Source organism: Trachurus japonicus, chromosome 9, assembly GCF_045865225.1.
Source record: "Trachurus japonicus isolate A0001 chromosome 9, Traja_1.0".
Classification (NCBI taxonomy): Eukaryota; Metazoa; Chordata; class Actinopteri; order Carangiformes; family Carangidae; genus Trachurus; species Trachurus japonicus.
The window spans coordinates 5,474,478-5,489,762 of record NC_140915.1 but is presented as its reverse complement, the minus strand read 5'-3'; the positions used below and the strand labels follow the sequence as shown (position 1 = coordinate 5,489,762).

Here is a 15,285-nt window from a genome sequence, read left to right as displayed (position 1 = left end):
TACAATGCATCTGGTCATTGGTCAACTATAGTGTTATTTTCAATGTCTGCCCCAGTTCTAGACACGTACGTATGGTGATGCTAATTCATGTATTCATGTGATTATATATTTACATTTACACGCTCCTATGTCTGCAGTATATCACTACATATTTCCGAATTCAGTCATGTCAGTGCTTATTGGTGCCGTTAGTTTTGGGGCAATATTTGCCTTTTATTTAGAGAGAGAGACTCAATGTCACATTTTTCAAAGTTGTTCAAGATATGTTTTGAACCTTTATTAACCCCATGTCTATAAAAGTGTGTGTCTGTGTGCGTGTGTCCAGGTCGTTGATGTCTCCAGCTGAGTGACATGATGGAGGCCGTAGCAACAGGTGAGCCCCCACCACCCCCAGTGGTATAGGCAGTGTTAGGCCCACACGAGCCTGGGTATTTTTGAAACCGTGAACATATGTTCCCAGTTCTATGTTCTGTCCACAAGCAAACGCGCTTTTGGAACCCTGAAACCGTGGTCTTTTGAAACCGGAGTCCAGGGTGAGGTTTTCGGCCGTGGTTGGTTTCAGTGGGTGGATACGGGAACCGCGATTGTTTCTCTCGTTCACTTCATAGCTCGCGCGTGCTGATGTAAACACTGCCCGCCCGCAGAGGTTGTTTGCAGGAGTTGACGTGAGCTTGAAAAAATGGAGGTGACAAAGTGGATCTTGTTTATTGGCATGCTCTCGGCTTTATGTGGTTGTCACATGCAGTTGCTCAACCTAATGCAACAACAAAGGCGCCTGGACGACCAGTAAAGACGACTTTTGCTCTTGCTGGCGACCCCAACAGCAAGAAGACAACAACACGCCCGGCGTCAGCGGAGGTTCTGGACGAGGCCTGGTCGGACCTCTGCCTGGCTGATTGGTTAAAAGAGCCTTCCCATTTTACCTTACATCGCCACCTATGGTTGTGGCATATGTATTACACGAATTTGGTACTTTCTTTGGCACCCCTTTGGGGTTAGAACCCTAATAGCCTCCATAATTAGCCTCCATTTCCAGAACATCTCCACCGCAGCTCTCCCTCTTTCACTTTTCTCCTCCATTTCCTTCAGCTCGTCTTCAGTAAACTCGGTCTCAAACTGATAGTGGCGCCCATCGAAATGAAACCAGCCCTTGTTGTTCTCAAACTCCATAAACTCAGCCGTGTTGTCCCTGCTGTGATGTCTCGTTCACTAAATTACAGACAGTCTCTGGCAACGAACGGCGTCCTGATCTAATCTCGCGCTTGTTTACGTGATTCTCTCTGTTCATTTCCCTGTGAACACTCGATAATAACTTTTATAAACTGAGAGGCAAGATACATAGGAACTTTGGCTGCATTATATGGAGTAATACACACACATTTTCATCCTTGAGCTGCGGGATTCTACTTCACTCGGTAATCGCCTCCATGCCAGCTGACTACCTGTAACCATGGCTGTAACAAGCAGACATCACAGATAGGACCTGGGGGAATCAAGTGGTCAGAGGCTTTTTGATCGGTTGCCAGCGGATCCGTATACTGCGCTGTTTGTTATGGTGTGGTCATTGCTAAAGTTGCTACAACTAGAGAAGCTAGCGGTTAGCAGACTTCATCTCTCGAGGGGGGGTCTAACTCGGTGTTACGGTGCGTTGGACCATGGCTTAAACTTAAGCCGGAATATCCCTTTAAAGGCCCCATGCTGTGCACTTTTCTCTGGGTTTATTTACCTGCTGATATCCCTAACAAGATGTATCATTGGTTTTGAGTACCTGTGATCTGCTTAATATCGTCTATACTGCCCCTTTCTGTTGCCTCTTTCTGGTGATCTAGCAGGCACAGGTCATTTGGCCAATCAGAACAGAGAATGAGAACCTCGCCTCTGATTGGCTCACTGTTTTTGAGTGGCATGTGGTCGGGCCAATCACAGGCAAGTAACTGAAACCTAAACTGCATTCACAAAAATTGAAAAAAAAACAACTGGTCACGGTGGGCGGAGTTACCTTGTGTGTGACATCACAGAAGGGAGGAAGTGCTATCCGCTCGTCTTAAAGAGACAGTTCCTACAAATGGGCGGTGTGTGTTTCTCCGTTTATGACCAGTTTGATGCATGGGGCAGTATATACGTGGCCCAGAGACCTCCCCAAGCACCAAAAAATAACCAAAATCACATTTTTCATGACATGGGACCTTTAAGGCTTGAAAATTACTTTTTGGGAAGGCCACGCCCCCTCCACCGTAAGTCTGATTGACTTGAAATTTGACCCACAGGTCCAGCTCAATGTGCTCTTCAAAAAAGCCTCTGGGACCATAAAGGTCCGCCGAACTAGATTTTTTGCTAATTTGCATAATGTGGAAAACCAGTAAAATGAATAGAACTTTTGAAATATTGACTCTATCAACACCAAATTTGGTACACGGCTTCAGGGGATGAAAAGATAAATTTCTATTATAATTGAGCCAGATTGGTCAAAAAACATGGCCGCCACGGACCAATGAATCTTCGCAATGGGCGGGGCTTAGAAATGATTGGCCATAACTCCCAGACTCTTTGACCTATCATCACCAAACTTGGTGGGTACGTTCACAATGGGACTGGGAAGCTGCCCACCAAAGCATTTTGAGCTCAGCCTATAAGGGGCGCTATAAATGCCAAAAATCTGTATCTTAAAGACCATTGGACGGAATTTCACCAAATTTCGTATGCATGCTCTAGGGGTGAGTATTAAGTAATATCTTGAGTGCCATGTTGATAGGTGAAAGTGGGCGTGGCCTGTGCGTCATTAACCATCATACTTTGCGTTTTATTGATTTATGGCTGGCTGGCTGGAAGGACCTAGGGACATGAAACTTGGTACATCGACTATAAACGACATCCAAATGCTGCTCAAAAAATTTGATCCCAATCGGCCTGACGGGGGCTCTATAACACAGAGTGTAAACTTTGAAAGGCTCTCCCCGCCGCACCAAAAGTGCTATTGATTTGAAATTTTACACACACATCCTCCTGATAGTCCTCTGCAAAAAAGCCTCTTGCACCATGAACGCTGCCCTTACAGAATTTTTGCTAATTTGCATAATGTTAAGACCTAGGGCCCTAGTTTTGTCGACCAGGTGAAGTCTAAGATCAGCGCAGCTTCGCCACACCAACGGGGTGTGGCCCAGGTCCATTTCGCAAGATTGGTGGGCCGCGCAGTCAGACTTAGACCAGCGCAATCCCTCCCCTCGTCCCTCCCACCGGCGCAAACGGCAAAGAGGGAGGAGAGAGGGCGGGAGGGAGACAGGAGGAGGAGAGAAAGGCGTGGAGTGGGTTTGACACAGCCGAGTCAGATCTTCACCAATCAAAGGAGCTCCTCTCCTCACCTTTAACTGCGCGGCGGGTGATGCGCGCTGCAAGTTTGTCATTTTATACTTGGACATGGACGGAGGAAACAGCGACGCCAGAGGCCGAACCTCTCCCAGGAGGAAACAGCTGTTTTGGTCCGGAGGTCCGAGCTCAGAGTGACCAATAATGAGTTTACTAATATACTTAACCAGGATTGATCTGATACACTGAGAACCCCTACGCAATCTAAGAAACAACAACTAATAAACTAATAAAGAAACTCACATTTATTCAAACCTTGTGTATAAGATGAGAGGTGTAGGCTACACTAATCACAACATAAACAAACACCGGATGAAATCAGCGTAAAGGACACGCTCTCTCTCTCTCCCTCTCTCTCTCTCTCTCTCTCTCTGTCCTCCTCTCTCTCTCTCTCTGTCCGTCTCTTTTTTTTCTGTGATAGAGATGCATACTGTAGTAGGCTATATACTGACTATCTGATACCGAGGCTGTGGTGGGCTAAGAGAGATAATGATTTGTGTTTTGTTTTTCATTACGGCTGCGTGATGCGGTCGCACGTGCTTATGAATTAATAAGTAAATAAATAAATAAAGCGATCATCACAAGGGCAGAGTGGTATCTCAACACGGCAGTGACATGCAGTCATCCACCCTCAGTCCTGCTTGGGACATCCACAGCTGCTTATCAGTGCCAGTTCGTCCCTGCTGTGTTAATTCAGGTGGAGTTTCCTTTACGCACCGACAGCCTTTGATCTCTGCTTTGATCTGACGTCAGATGTGACGGGACAATCTATATAGATATAAATTCACGTGTTGATTCCGTTAGTTGCATTAAATAGTGGTTATTGTGGATATTTATTGCATTGAAATGTGTCTGGAACTGTGGAGATCTGCCTGTGAGGTCTTGGTGACGTGTGTGCACTGCAGGTCAGTCAGCCAAACTTGCACTGCACCTGCTGCGCTTCGCCCTGCGCTGAGATTAGACCTGGTTGGAGGTGGCGAGCTTTCAGCGCAACTTCGGCGGGACATTTTCGGACGAAACTTCCACTGCACCAAGCAGAATCTGTGACGCCTCCCCCTGCTGCGCGGCCACGCCTATCTCAGCGCAGCGCGATCTGCCAATCTTCCAATCTGACTTTGCGCTAGGCTGCGCTGGTCGAAACTTGCATTAGACCGGCTGCGCTACCTTGCGCCACCTGCGCTGCGCCACCAAACTAGGGCCCCTAATGTTTAGACAGTCATTTCTATTATAAATGAGCAGGATCGGACGAAAAACGTGGCTGCCGTCAAGCAAAATATCCTCGCAAAGGGCGGGGCTTAGCGAATATCAGCTCTAAACGTTAACCGTTTTTCCGATCGTCACAAAACTGGGTGGATATCTTCAGAAGGGGATTAAGAACATGCCCAAAAAAAGATTTTGAGATTGGCACATAGGGGCGCCACAAACGTTATAAAAGTGTAACCGAACACCTGGTTTGGGCTTGTAATGGTTGTGTATTGCATGGAGCCTTCAGGGACAGAGCGGGTGATGTCGTCAGCTGCGGCGGGTGAGGGTCAGGGTCGCTGGTTTGGGGCAGAGCAGGTTAGAACCCGCAGATTGCCGCTTGCGGCTATATTTTTATTTTACTTTTTTCATTGAATGACTATTTGATTATTAAAAAAATATTAAAAAAATCTGAATTTTGACTATTTTTTAGAGACAAAATAACTTTAATTAACACACATATGCTCAAAAAGAACCGAAAACAGGTACCGTTGAGTACCGGTACCGATTCCCAGGTAGTACCGAGTATCGGTACCGTATCGATTCAAATGTGAAAGGTAAACATCCCTAGTTGCGTGTGTACGGAGTATTCTTATTACACCACTCGTGTGGACAGGAACAAAACTTTGGTTTCAAAAACACCCAGGCTTGTGTGGACAAGGCCCAAGATAGAAGCTGGGAGTCAAAATGAATCACATGTAACAGCTTCTTGTACATTAACTGCATAATGAGTCCCATAATAAGAGCATGTTTCGTTATATTTCAATATTATTTTGTTTGTAGGCCTAATGGTTGAGGAATATGTGGATATTGTTCTTGTGCAATATTTCAGATGAGGAGACTTTATGGGAACAATTTTATTTATTGTTTTTATGAGCGACTTTTTACTTCTGCCTGTTTTACAGATGTGCCGCCCCTGAAGCGCAGCCTGAGCTATGAAATTCTGCCACCTGACAGTGAGTTTGTTCAACTCATCTTACAACATCTGCTCTGTTTGTTGAATTACTTTACCATCTACAGCAGGGGTCAGCAACCTTTGGCACGCGGTGGCATAATCATTGGCACGCTGGCACCTGACCTCCACCGCTAAATTTCTCACCGCTATATTCCAGCTCCCGAGTCAGAGTTTTGGGGGGGGTTTTCCGGGCTTTCTGCGCATTTATTTTGAAAGGACAGCTGGAGAGAGACAGGGAGGGCGAGAGAGTGAGATGGGGGATTGACACGCAGCAAAGGGTCCGCTGGGTGGAATCGAACCCAGATTCGCTGCAGGGGGCATGCAAGACGCTAGCGGCTCAGTGTTTTTAATCAGAGATTCAATCAAGCGTTTCAGTGACAGTGAGCGGCCTGACGCTGCATCATTAATGCCACCACTGCTTTATTGTCGGGGCAGACGTAGGGTGAATTCGCCTAATGTGGGACATTTTTTGCAATTTAGACTTCTGGTGTATTTTGCGATATGAAGCAAACACTTTCAATCTACATCCTGTACCATTCTGAAATCCTTAGGTTGTTATCTAATGGAATCCAAAGAGAAAATTCTGATATCACACTCCTAAAAGAAATACCATACATATTTCAACTCTGATTGCAAAGTTTTTTGTGGCAATTTCTGTTCCCTAATGTGGGACAGTCATGCTCCTAATGTGGGACACTAAAAAGTCTGTTTAAAAGTCATCTTAATTTACATGATAAATGCTAGATTGCAAACCAGTGTTCAATAATATCACTTATTGTCCTAGTTCTGCTTCATCTTCTATACGGTTTTCTACCAATTGTGTGGTGGATGTGACCTTTTACCCTTCGCTAGGGTCATTCCAAGCCCTGGTCAACAACCTCAATTGTGGGACACCATCATCCTCAGTGATCTCCCTATATTCAGTAATGTTTCCCCTCATCCTGTCTTTTTTCCACTGGTTGAGTTCACTTGCTTGATTATTTTCCTTTCTTTTCCCATGTTTTCTTTCCCTGATTTTGTCTCATTGCCTTACTCTTTTTTGCCACTGTGATCTGAAATACATTACATTTAATTAATCAGTAATGTGCTATCCTTTGATTACTTCTAAACACAACATTATTCATGAACATTATCAAAAAAGACAAGATTTAGAAACAAGAAAGAAAAAAAATCAGAGCCATTTACCCCTTTAACAGTATTATGACCACTTCCAGTTAATAAATATAATTTTCTTTTGTTGTAAAATATTCAAAACAATGCATTATAACAATAAAACCATGTAAACAATCATTGTTATTGTTCAACCTATTAGTTTTACCTGGAAAAGCACTGTCCCACATTAGGAAAAACCACCTGTCCCGCTTTAGGAAAGCATGTTTCCTAAAGTGGGACAGTAGAAATGTTGATCAAAATCCTAAATATTGAGAATGGTTACACCATATTAAGATATATTTTAATGCATCAACATATTATAAACACATTTTGACAAAAAATTGCAATAATTTTGTTTTTTTTAATAAATTATGGCCTTAACATTATTTTTGTCCAAACCCTAAGTACCTAGCATTTTGGTGGTCTTCACACAGGGTGCCTCCGGTTTGAAGGCTCTCCCTCCTAAACCTATGATTGGACATTTGAGATGTCATGTGATTTTGATAATGCAATATCACAGCTTGTGTGAGACCACATTTACATTAACTTTCTTTTGCTATAGGAAGACCTACACCCATTTAAGCTTAAGTGTCCCACATTAGGCAGTGTCCCACATTAGGCGAATCCACCCTACTGTTACCGTACCGACGAGTTAATCTCCTCTCCTTTGGCTTCACGCTCTCACACCAGCTGTTCTGTTATCAATAAACCTGACGACGACGCTGTAACCCAACTACACAGCTGTTGTTTTTGTATTTTGTGTTACATTGTTTTATTGTAGTGGCACACTCATTGACAAGAAAATTTCAAACCGGCACTCCATGTCACAAAGGTTGCCGACCCGTGATCTACTGTAGCTATAGAACCTAAAATAACGTCACACTGCTTCACTGATGCTTTGATGTTAAGATTTCCTGCTCAGAACGTCTTTTTGATTTTTGTCCTCCATTTTACAGAGAACACAACACTTATAGCTATTTAGATTACTGATAACTCAAAGTTTATGCTACAGGTTAATGCGCCCTCTGTTGGATCACAAGGCAAACTACTTACTACAAAACTACTGGGCTTAGAGGCTGTCCACTCGAGCAGTCTCCCTGACAGAAATATGGCAAGATTTATATTTGCATTGCATTTTTAAACATCAGATTTTATCTCATGAAGCAAAACACTGATGCTGTCAAGATGCAATTAAAGGGGTAGTTCACCCAAAATTCTAAATATGTTGAAGCCCCGACATAAGCAGTGAACTGAGACACTGGGAGCTTCCGCTACAAACAAGCTTAAAACATAGACTTATTTAATTTTTTTCGGAACAATTTCTCATGTTGGGGCTTTAATACAAGAGGGACATTACAGACGAGCAGTATGGAGGTATTTGGATGTTTTTTGGTGTATCTTTTTGGACGAAGAAAAGTGGTATCCATTCACAACCATTATATGGACAAATACCCCCCCCCCCGTAACTCAGAGAAGGCACGGAGGACTCTGAAAATCCTCACAGCTCTTAGTTGACATGAGGGTGAGTAGATAATGAGTGAAATTTGAAAAATCAGATTTTTGTTTAGATAACAGAATTTCTGACATTTTGACAATTTTTGAAATCTGACTAGACAACTGCTGTCTGGTCGGTGACACACCATGATGCACTTGCAGACAGTTAGCTCAGTGAGTTAGGAGCTGGTCCTTGGTGTCACTGGTTGTGTGTCCGAGCCCCAACAAGGGTGATGATAATGACATATCAAAATGCCAGATGTCTGCAATTATTAATACAAGACAATAGTCGTGATTGTGGCTATACAGCCTGCATCTAAATTTCAAAACTTTGAAAATAAAATCATAACAGATCAACCATACGTGCTACGGCTTTGCAACTTTCACTTTAAAATTGCCTAATTTTGTCAAAATCGCCCAGGGTGCAGCAGCTATAATTTTGTTGTTGTTTTACTACCAAATTGCTGTCCCAGCAATAACAAATACATTAATAGGCACAACACTGAACATATTGTTGCCGTTTTTTTTTCTCCTCAGTGTCAGAGCTGAGGGTTGTTCTGCTGGGGAACAGCTGGTCTGAGAGGAATTCAGTGGGGAACTTCATACTGGGAGTAACTGTGTTCATCAAACAAACTGACTGCTGTGTGAGAGTCAGTGAACCAGAAGGGGAGAAGAAAATTGCTGTGATTAACACTCCAGATCTGCACCCAAACATCTCTGAAGACAAACTGATACAGTTCATAGAAGAATGTGACAAAATCTCTGCTCCTGGACCTCATGTGTTCCTGCTGGTTCTACAGCCTGAAGACTTCACTGAGGAACAGAGACTGAGGCTCTGCAGAGTCCTGAAACTCTTCAGTGATCAATCATTTGATCATTCACTGATACTGTTACTAACACCCAGAAAGTGGGGTTCAGGTGAAAACTACATGAACCGTCCACCATTGAAACACATGATCAGAAAATGTAGATACAGATACTTGAAGCAGGAGAACCAGGACCGTACAGAGCTGTTAACACGACTGGGTCAAACTGCAAAGGAAAACAATGGAGAACATGTTTGCTATGGAATATTTGAGGATACAACATCAACTCTACCAGATCATCAACTAAGGCCGAAACAACAGAGAGGAACAGATTTCGTGAGTGCTGTTAAAGCTGCTGGTAAGTGAAACAATTCCAACAAGAAAATGAAATCTCTCTCTATTATGGCAGGTTTACCATAATAAAGACAAATTTAACTTCAAGTCAAAAGTTTGCTGTGTATTTGCATATACTTTTAATACATTTGTTCAAAATATACCTTAGAGATGTTTTCAAGTCTTAAAATACATAATATAGAAATGTTGGCCTTCTGAAATCTATATGCACTCAATACTTGGTTGGGGTTGAACTACTGGAAATTGACTTTTCCCTTATATTATAATGTAATTATTTGTTAATGGTGAGCGCCCCCCCCCCCCCCCTCTTGGCCGTTCTAGTGTTCAATGTTCCAAACAAACCATAAAAAAAAACATTTTAAAACCACATGTATTTCTTTTATTTCCGGCGGTGTCCCTTTGATGTGGAAGGAAGGAAGGAAGGAAAGAAAATTTATTTATGTGAGGTGAATGGGGTCTAGGCCAATGCGCTCACCCCCCCCACTTGCTGAAAACCGCACTTGCAAGATCAGTCGTCCGTCTCGGTGTTACAAATCTCGTCAATGGATAGAACTATCGCGAGAAACTGCCTTACGGCAGTACGAGATAACAACGCAGATGACGTCATGCATGTCACGAATCGTGATTGGTTAGGGTTAGGGTGATTGATTGGTTTGAGTTTGGAAAGTCGGAGGAAACCATGGAAACATGAAATGTTTGTACTGATGAAGTTCGGCTTGTGGCTAACGGGGAGCTAATGCTAACACAGATCTTTTATAAGATAATGTAATACATCATGACACACACACGCCTTCGCGTTTTGGAACCTTTATTCATGTGTGTGTATGTCTGTGTCTTTGTCTGTGTGTGGCCATGTTAGCGTTAGCTCTGTCTTAGCATAGCTCCGTGTTAGCGTTAGCTCCGTGTTAGCAGGGCTGAGCAAACACCGCTCTCTACCTTCAGCAGTAAACACAAGCACGTGTAGGGAGGGACTGGAGGAGGTGGTGGCGGCAAGTTTTTTTTTTTTTACGACAGTGACATGTGCCTCCCAGAACTGTGGGGGAGCTCCGGAGAGGGAAAAAAAAACGAAAAACCAACGAAGAAGCGAGCTATTTCCGGCCGACTTGCATAGTTCTGCTTTAAGAGCGGATATTGTGAAAATGCGCAAAAAGCAAATGCGAATTTTTGCCCGTTTCCATTCGTTATTGTTTTCCGATTATTTGTTAGAGGAGGAGTGCGCCATGAGATTACGTCATAAGAGAGCGTGAATGTATCCATTACGACAGTTGACACTCAGCTGACACTCAAAAACAAAAACAACATACACAGCGCAAACATGCTAATGTAGCGTAGCACTTGAGCCCGGGTCACCAGCTGAGCAGCACCGTCGAAGGCCTGTGTTGTGTTTTCTGTTTTGTTGTTTTGTTTTTTGATTTGTTGTTGCTTTTTTTGATTTGTTGTGTTTTCCGATTTGCCGTTGTGATTTGCACTTAAGGGCCGCCACCGTATGTTTCTCTACTTTGTATTCAGTAAATGCTGGTATTTCCATCAAAGGTTCCTACTAAACTACACAGAAGCTTTAGCCTAGTGATGTCCCTAACTTGTAAGCTTTTTTGCTAGGTGTGTAAATGTGAAAGGAAAATGGAAAATTCAGGTGTCTTACCTCTGTAGCCGTGTCTAAGGAAGAATGAGAACAATATATTTGATGTCCTTCCAGCAAATACAAAAAAAACCTTTTTTGCAACTGAACACGAAATGTAAAATGTTTTGTCTTTTTCAAGTGCAAGGTTAGAACTGTAATCTAAACAATTAGATGAACATTTCCCCATGGAAATATTAGTATCTGTATGTTCCCTTTTCCTACCTTCAAACAAACGTTCCTGTTGTGATGTTTGCAGATTACACTGCCCTGCCTGGAAACTGGGACGCCATGGAAGGTGACATTGTGAAGCTGTTTACTCTCACAGCAGGATCTAAAGAATACAATGATGTGGAGAAGGAATTCAAAAGGACCATTCGTACGAACATTATCAGTGTATGGCCACTATCTGATCGTTTTAAGTTAAATACAGCAGCACTGGTATCTGGAATATTTTGGTTTTTGGTCATTGGGTAATACTATGAAAACAGGATTAGTCCTAACTAAGATTATCTAGTTGTAACACAAAGTAGAAAACACATTAAGTCAACAGAGTGAAAATAATTTACAGAACGAATAACATGTTATAACTCTTTTGGCAGATTGAACGAGTCCAAAACGCGACACTGTGGCAGAGTTACCAGCTCATGAAGAAACAGCTGGAAGTGAAGAACAAACACACCAACAACGAAAAGCTGCTCTTTCATGGCACCAAGGCCGACGCCATTGATTCCATCAACAAACAGGGATTCAACCGCAGCTATTCAGAAAAAAACGGTAACAGTTACAACCTGCATTGTACCTGCATTGTAAAATATTGTGTGTCCACTGACGCATGAAAACATAGGGAGGCCGCTAGACATGATGTGATAGCAGAGAGTCTATAGGGAGAAAGTTTTATGTTTGAATGTGTGGCACCAGATATACAGAGATCTGCAGATATCTATAGAGTTTATGACTCATCCTTTGTTATCCACTAAAAGAAGACAGCATGGACAGGGGACGAGGCTAGTGGAGGGATGGAGGAGCAACAAAAAAATGAATTATTGAAAAAACAAACAAATACAGGAACTCACATAAAAGCATGAATATAGAAATCCTCAAAGGGCAATGGGGAAGAAACCAAGGTTAAATAAATGAGGAAAGGAGACAGAAGTGCTGCTATCAAACACGGGTGAGACACATGAGGTGATCACAGGAGGGAAAACACAGGAAAACAAGACATGGAATTTCAAAATAAAACAAGACATTAACAGGGAACAGGAGACAAATCATGGCAGAGGGAACATCATGTGATGGATTACCAGAGCAGAAATCCTCAACTTTTTTGTCTTTTTTGATTTCTGTGACTATTAAGGAAGAAAAATTTCGTTTGGATTTGGATGTAGGATTAATTTAAAAGACTGGATCAAAGGAAAAGGGGCTCTTCTTTTTTTCTTTTTCTTTTTTTGAACAGACTTATGAAATGAGGAATAGTAAATTTTGTTTGTGATGTTTGGGTTATGGCTTATGAAAACTGGAAACACTACTGTTGAGGAATACCATGGTTTGAGTTATTTTTGTTGAGTAAGTCAGGATGGAGAAATATTTGAAAAGAGTTGATTTGGTTGGTATTGAAATCTTAAATTAGTATTTGAATAATTTCAGTTAAATTTCAGTTAAAATGTGAGGATCATTCAATTTGTTACACTTGGTTTATTGTTTAATGTGTTTATTTTTTTGCTGCAGCTGCAATGTATGGTAGAGGTACCTACTTTGCCGTGGATCCTGTCTACGCAGCAGGAAGCTATGCCAAGCCGGACATCCTGGGTCACAAGCGCATGTACCTCGCCAGAGTCTTGGTTGGTGACTACACCATTGGGAAACGTGGAATGATCACCCCACCTGCGAAAGGCTCTGGGAATGCTGCAGATCTGTATGACAGTGTTACCAACAATCTTTCCGACCCAACCATATTTGCAGTCTTTAATGACATACAGGCTTACCCAGAATACCTTATCACATTTACATAAACTACCATGATCACACTGTGCTGTAATAAAAATGAGATTTAAATAAAATAAAAAATTGCAAGAGCTTTAACATTTGTTCAACTTTTTTTAGGTGCTGTATGCAAATTGTTGCTGTTGCTACATAGCCAGTGTTAGCATTAGCAGTGGTGGAAGTCAAAGCCAGTGGAGCACAAGATGACAATTCCATCAGGCACCAAGCAGGGGAATCATTATCTGCTCGCATCCAGCGCAGGATTGGATGTTGGCAGCCCAGTGGTAGTAGAAAAGGTTGGGTAGTACATGAATGTTCTATAGTACTGATCCATTAGTTTTATTGACAGGAAATTAATTGATCCAGTATTCATTGGTATTTGGAGTCAGTGTTTTAAAGAGACTGATTTTGTCGAATTATCAGTTTGAGAAAAAAGAAAAACAGTTCATATATTGAATGTGTCAAACTGAAAGCTGCACATTTTCACCAGTGGGTGGCGCTGTCGGCTCATTAACACATCCTGTTTATTTCTGTCCTGTCACAGAATCACAGGGTAAAATAATAAAGTACATCTCATTAGTATAATAGTATTTTTACCACTGTAAGTCATAATTACTATCTAAATCTTAAGATTAACACAGTTAATTGAAGTGTCAGATTGATCGACAGCAGGTTGTGTTGACCTCGGATCTCGGTGCCCAGCCTCCTCAGCGACAGCTAGTGTATGTGTGTGGGTGTGTGTATGTTTGTCCGCATGTCTATGTATGTGCGTGAGTGTGTATGTAATAATTGTGTATCTGTGTGTATATTTGTGGGGGTGGGAGGTTTGGGGTTTTCATGGCGTTTTGTATTGTTTTTATCCTCTGTGAAGCACTTTGTGTTACTGCAACGTATGAAAAGTGCCATATAAATAAAGTTGATTTGATTTGATTTGATTTGATTCAGGTCAGTGTAGTTCTGACTGGATGTGGGCGGGTCAGAGTCTCAATGTGTCATCATTGCTGTACTGTAGGCTACTTAAGATAGCCTATAAAATAAATAGATGAGGTTTATTTGGTTCAGTGCAGAACAAACGCATCTGTTCTTCTACAATAATCACATTTTAATTCTGCCTTTTTTTTTTTTTCAGATGACAGTGCTTATTTAGGCCAAAACTAATGAGTCTATATTGATTGCACCGACTGCAACGTCTGAATTTTTCCATTCAACTATATTTATACAACAGACAAACAAACATTATTATTATGTAATAATAGACCGCGGTAAAGTGAGCCGCTGTTTGCGAGATAGTGGTAAAGTGAGCCGCTGTTTGATTTTCGTTGGGCGCGCGCTACAGTAGCTAAATACGGTAAACACGGTTCTCGAGCAAAGTGAAGGTCCTGAAAGATACATAAAGCCTATGTGCTTTTACTGGAGAAATGTGGAGGAAAATCACTTACAAGATTAATCAACTTTTTAGTTATATTTCACTGCCGTAAAGGGGAGAAAAATCACCTTTCATCGACATTTTACTGTAGAAATGTGGAGAAAAAATAATTTAAAACGACCCCTATAATAAAAGCCATTTACTGTATGCTGACCTTTGACCTTACCTCACACCAATTCCTTCATAGGTGTCTTCCTCATTTCTTTTGCATACTGTTCCTGGGGTCTTAGTCTACTTCTGATATCATTTTGGTGGCATTTTACTGTAGAAATGTGGAGAAAAATAACCTTAAAGTCACCCGTATAATAAAACCCATTTACAGTATGCTGACCTTTGACCTTACCTCACACCAATTCCTTCATAGGTGTCTTCCTCATTTCTTTTGCATACTGTTCCTGGGGTCTTATTCTACTTCTGATATCATTTTGGTGGCATTCTACTGTAGAAATGTGGAGAAAAACCATTTTAAAAATCCCACCCATAATGACTTAACCCCATTTACTGTATGCTGACCTTTGACCTTACGTCACATCAATTCCTTCATAGGTGTCTTCCTCATTTCTTTTGAATATTGTTCCTGACATCTCACTCTACTTCTGGTATCATTTTGGTGGCATTTTACTGTAGAAATTTGGAGAAAAATCATTTTAAAAATCCCACCCATAATGACTTAACCCCATTTACAGTATGCTGACCTTTGACCTTACCTCACACCAATTCCTTCATAGGTGTCTTCCTCATTTCTTTTGCATACTGTTCCTGGGGTCTTATTCTACTTCTGGTATCATTTTGGTGGCATTCTACTGTAGAAATGTGGAGAAAAATAACCTTAAAGTCACCCCTTTAATAAAACCCAGTTACTGTATGCTGACCTTTGACCTTACGTCACATC

At 41.8% G+C, this 15,285-nt stretch overlaps 1 protein-coding gene and 1 long non-coding RNA gene across 2 annotated transcripts; both read left to right on the top strand.

Annotated features, from left to right (window-relative positions):
- The first annotated feature begins 324 nt into the window (after positions 1-324).
- Positions 325-9,365, top strand: LOC146980773 (uncharacterized). Its single transcript, XR_015036627.1, has 3 exons — positions 325-373; positions 5,511-5,561; positions 8,744-9,365. It is a non-coding gene; the product is annotated as an uncharacterized LOC146980773 (long non-coding RNA).
- A 1,868-nt stretch (positions 9,366-11,233) lies between these two features.
- On the top strand, positions 11,234-13,033 carry LOC146980772 (protein mono-ADP-ribosyltransferase PARP15-like). Its single transcript, XM_085787999.1, has 3 exons — positions 11,234-11,380; positions 11,587-11,761; positions 12,713-13,033. Exons 1-3 carry the CDS (start codon positions 11,234-11,236, stop codon positions 12,994-12,996), a joined length of 606 nt encoding a protein of 201 aa, XP_085644125.1. The 3' UTR covers positions 12,997-13,033.
- Positions 13,034-15,285: the final 2,252 nt, after the last annotated feature.

What these genes read in the sequence shown, in the direction of transcription:
- LOC146980772 (XM_085787999.1), top strand. Translation starts at nt 11,234, where the DNA reads ATGTTTGCAGATTACACTGCCCTGCCTGGAAACTGGGACGCCATGGAA. An exon ending in TTCGTACGAACATTATCAGT is followed by an intron (nt 11,381 to 11,586) that starts GTATGGCCACTA and finishes CTCTTTTGGCAG; the next exon opens with ATTGAACGAGTCCAAAACGC. An exon ending in CAGCTATTCAGAAAAAAACG is followed by an intron (nt 11,762 to 12,712) that starts GTAACAGTTACA and finishes TTTTTGCTGCAG; the next exon opens with CTGCAATGTATGGTAGAGGT.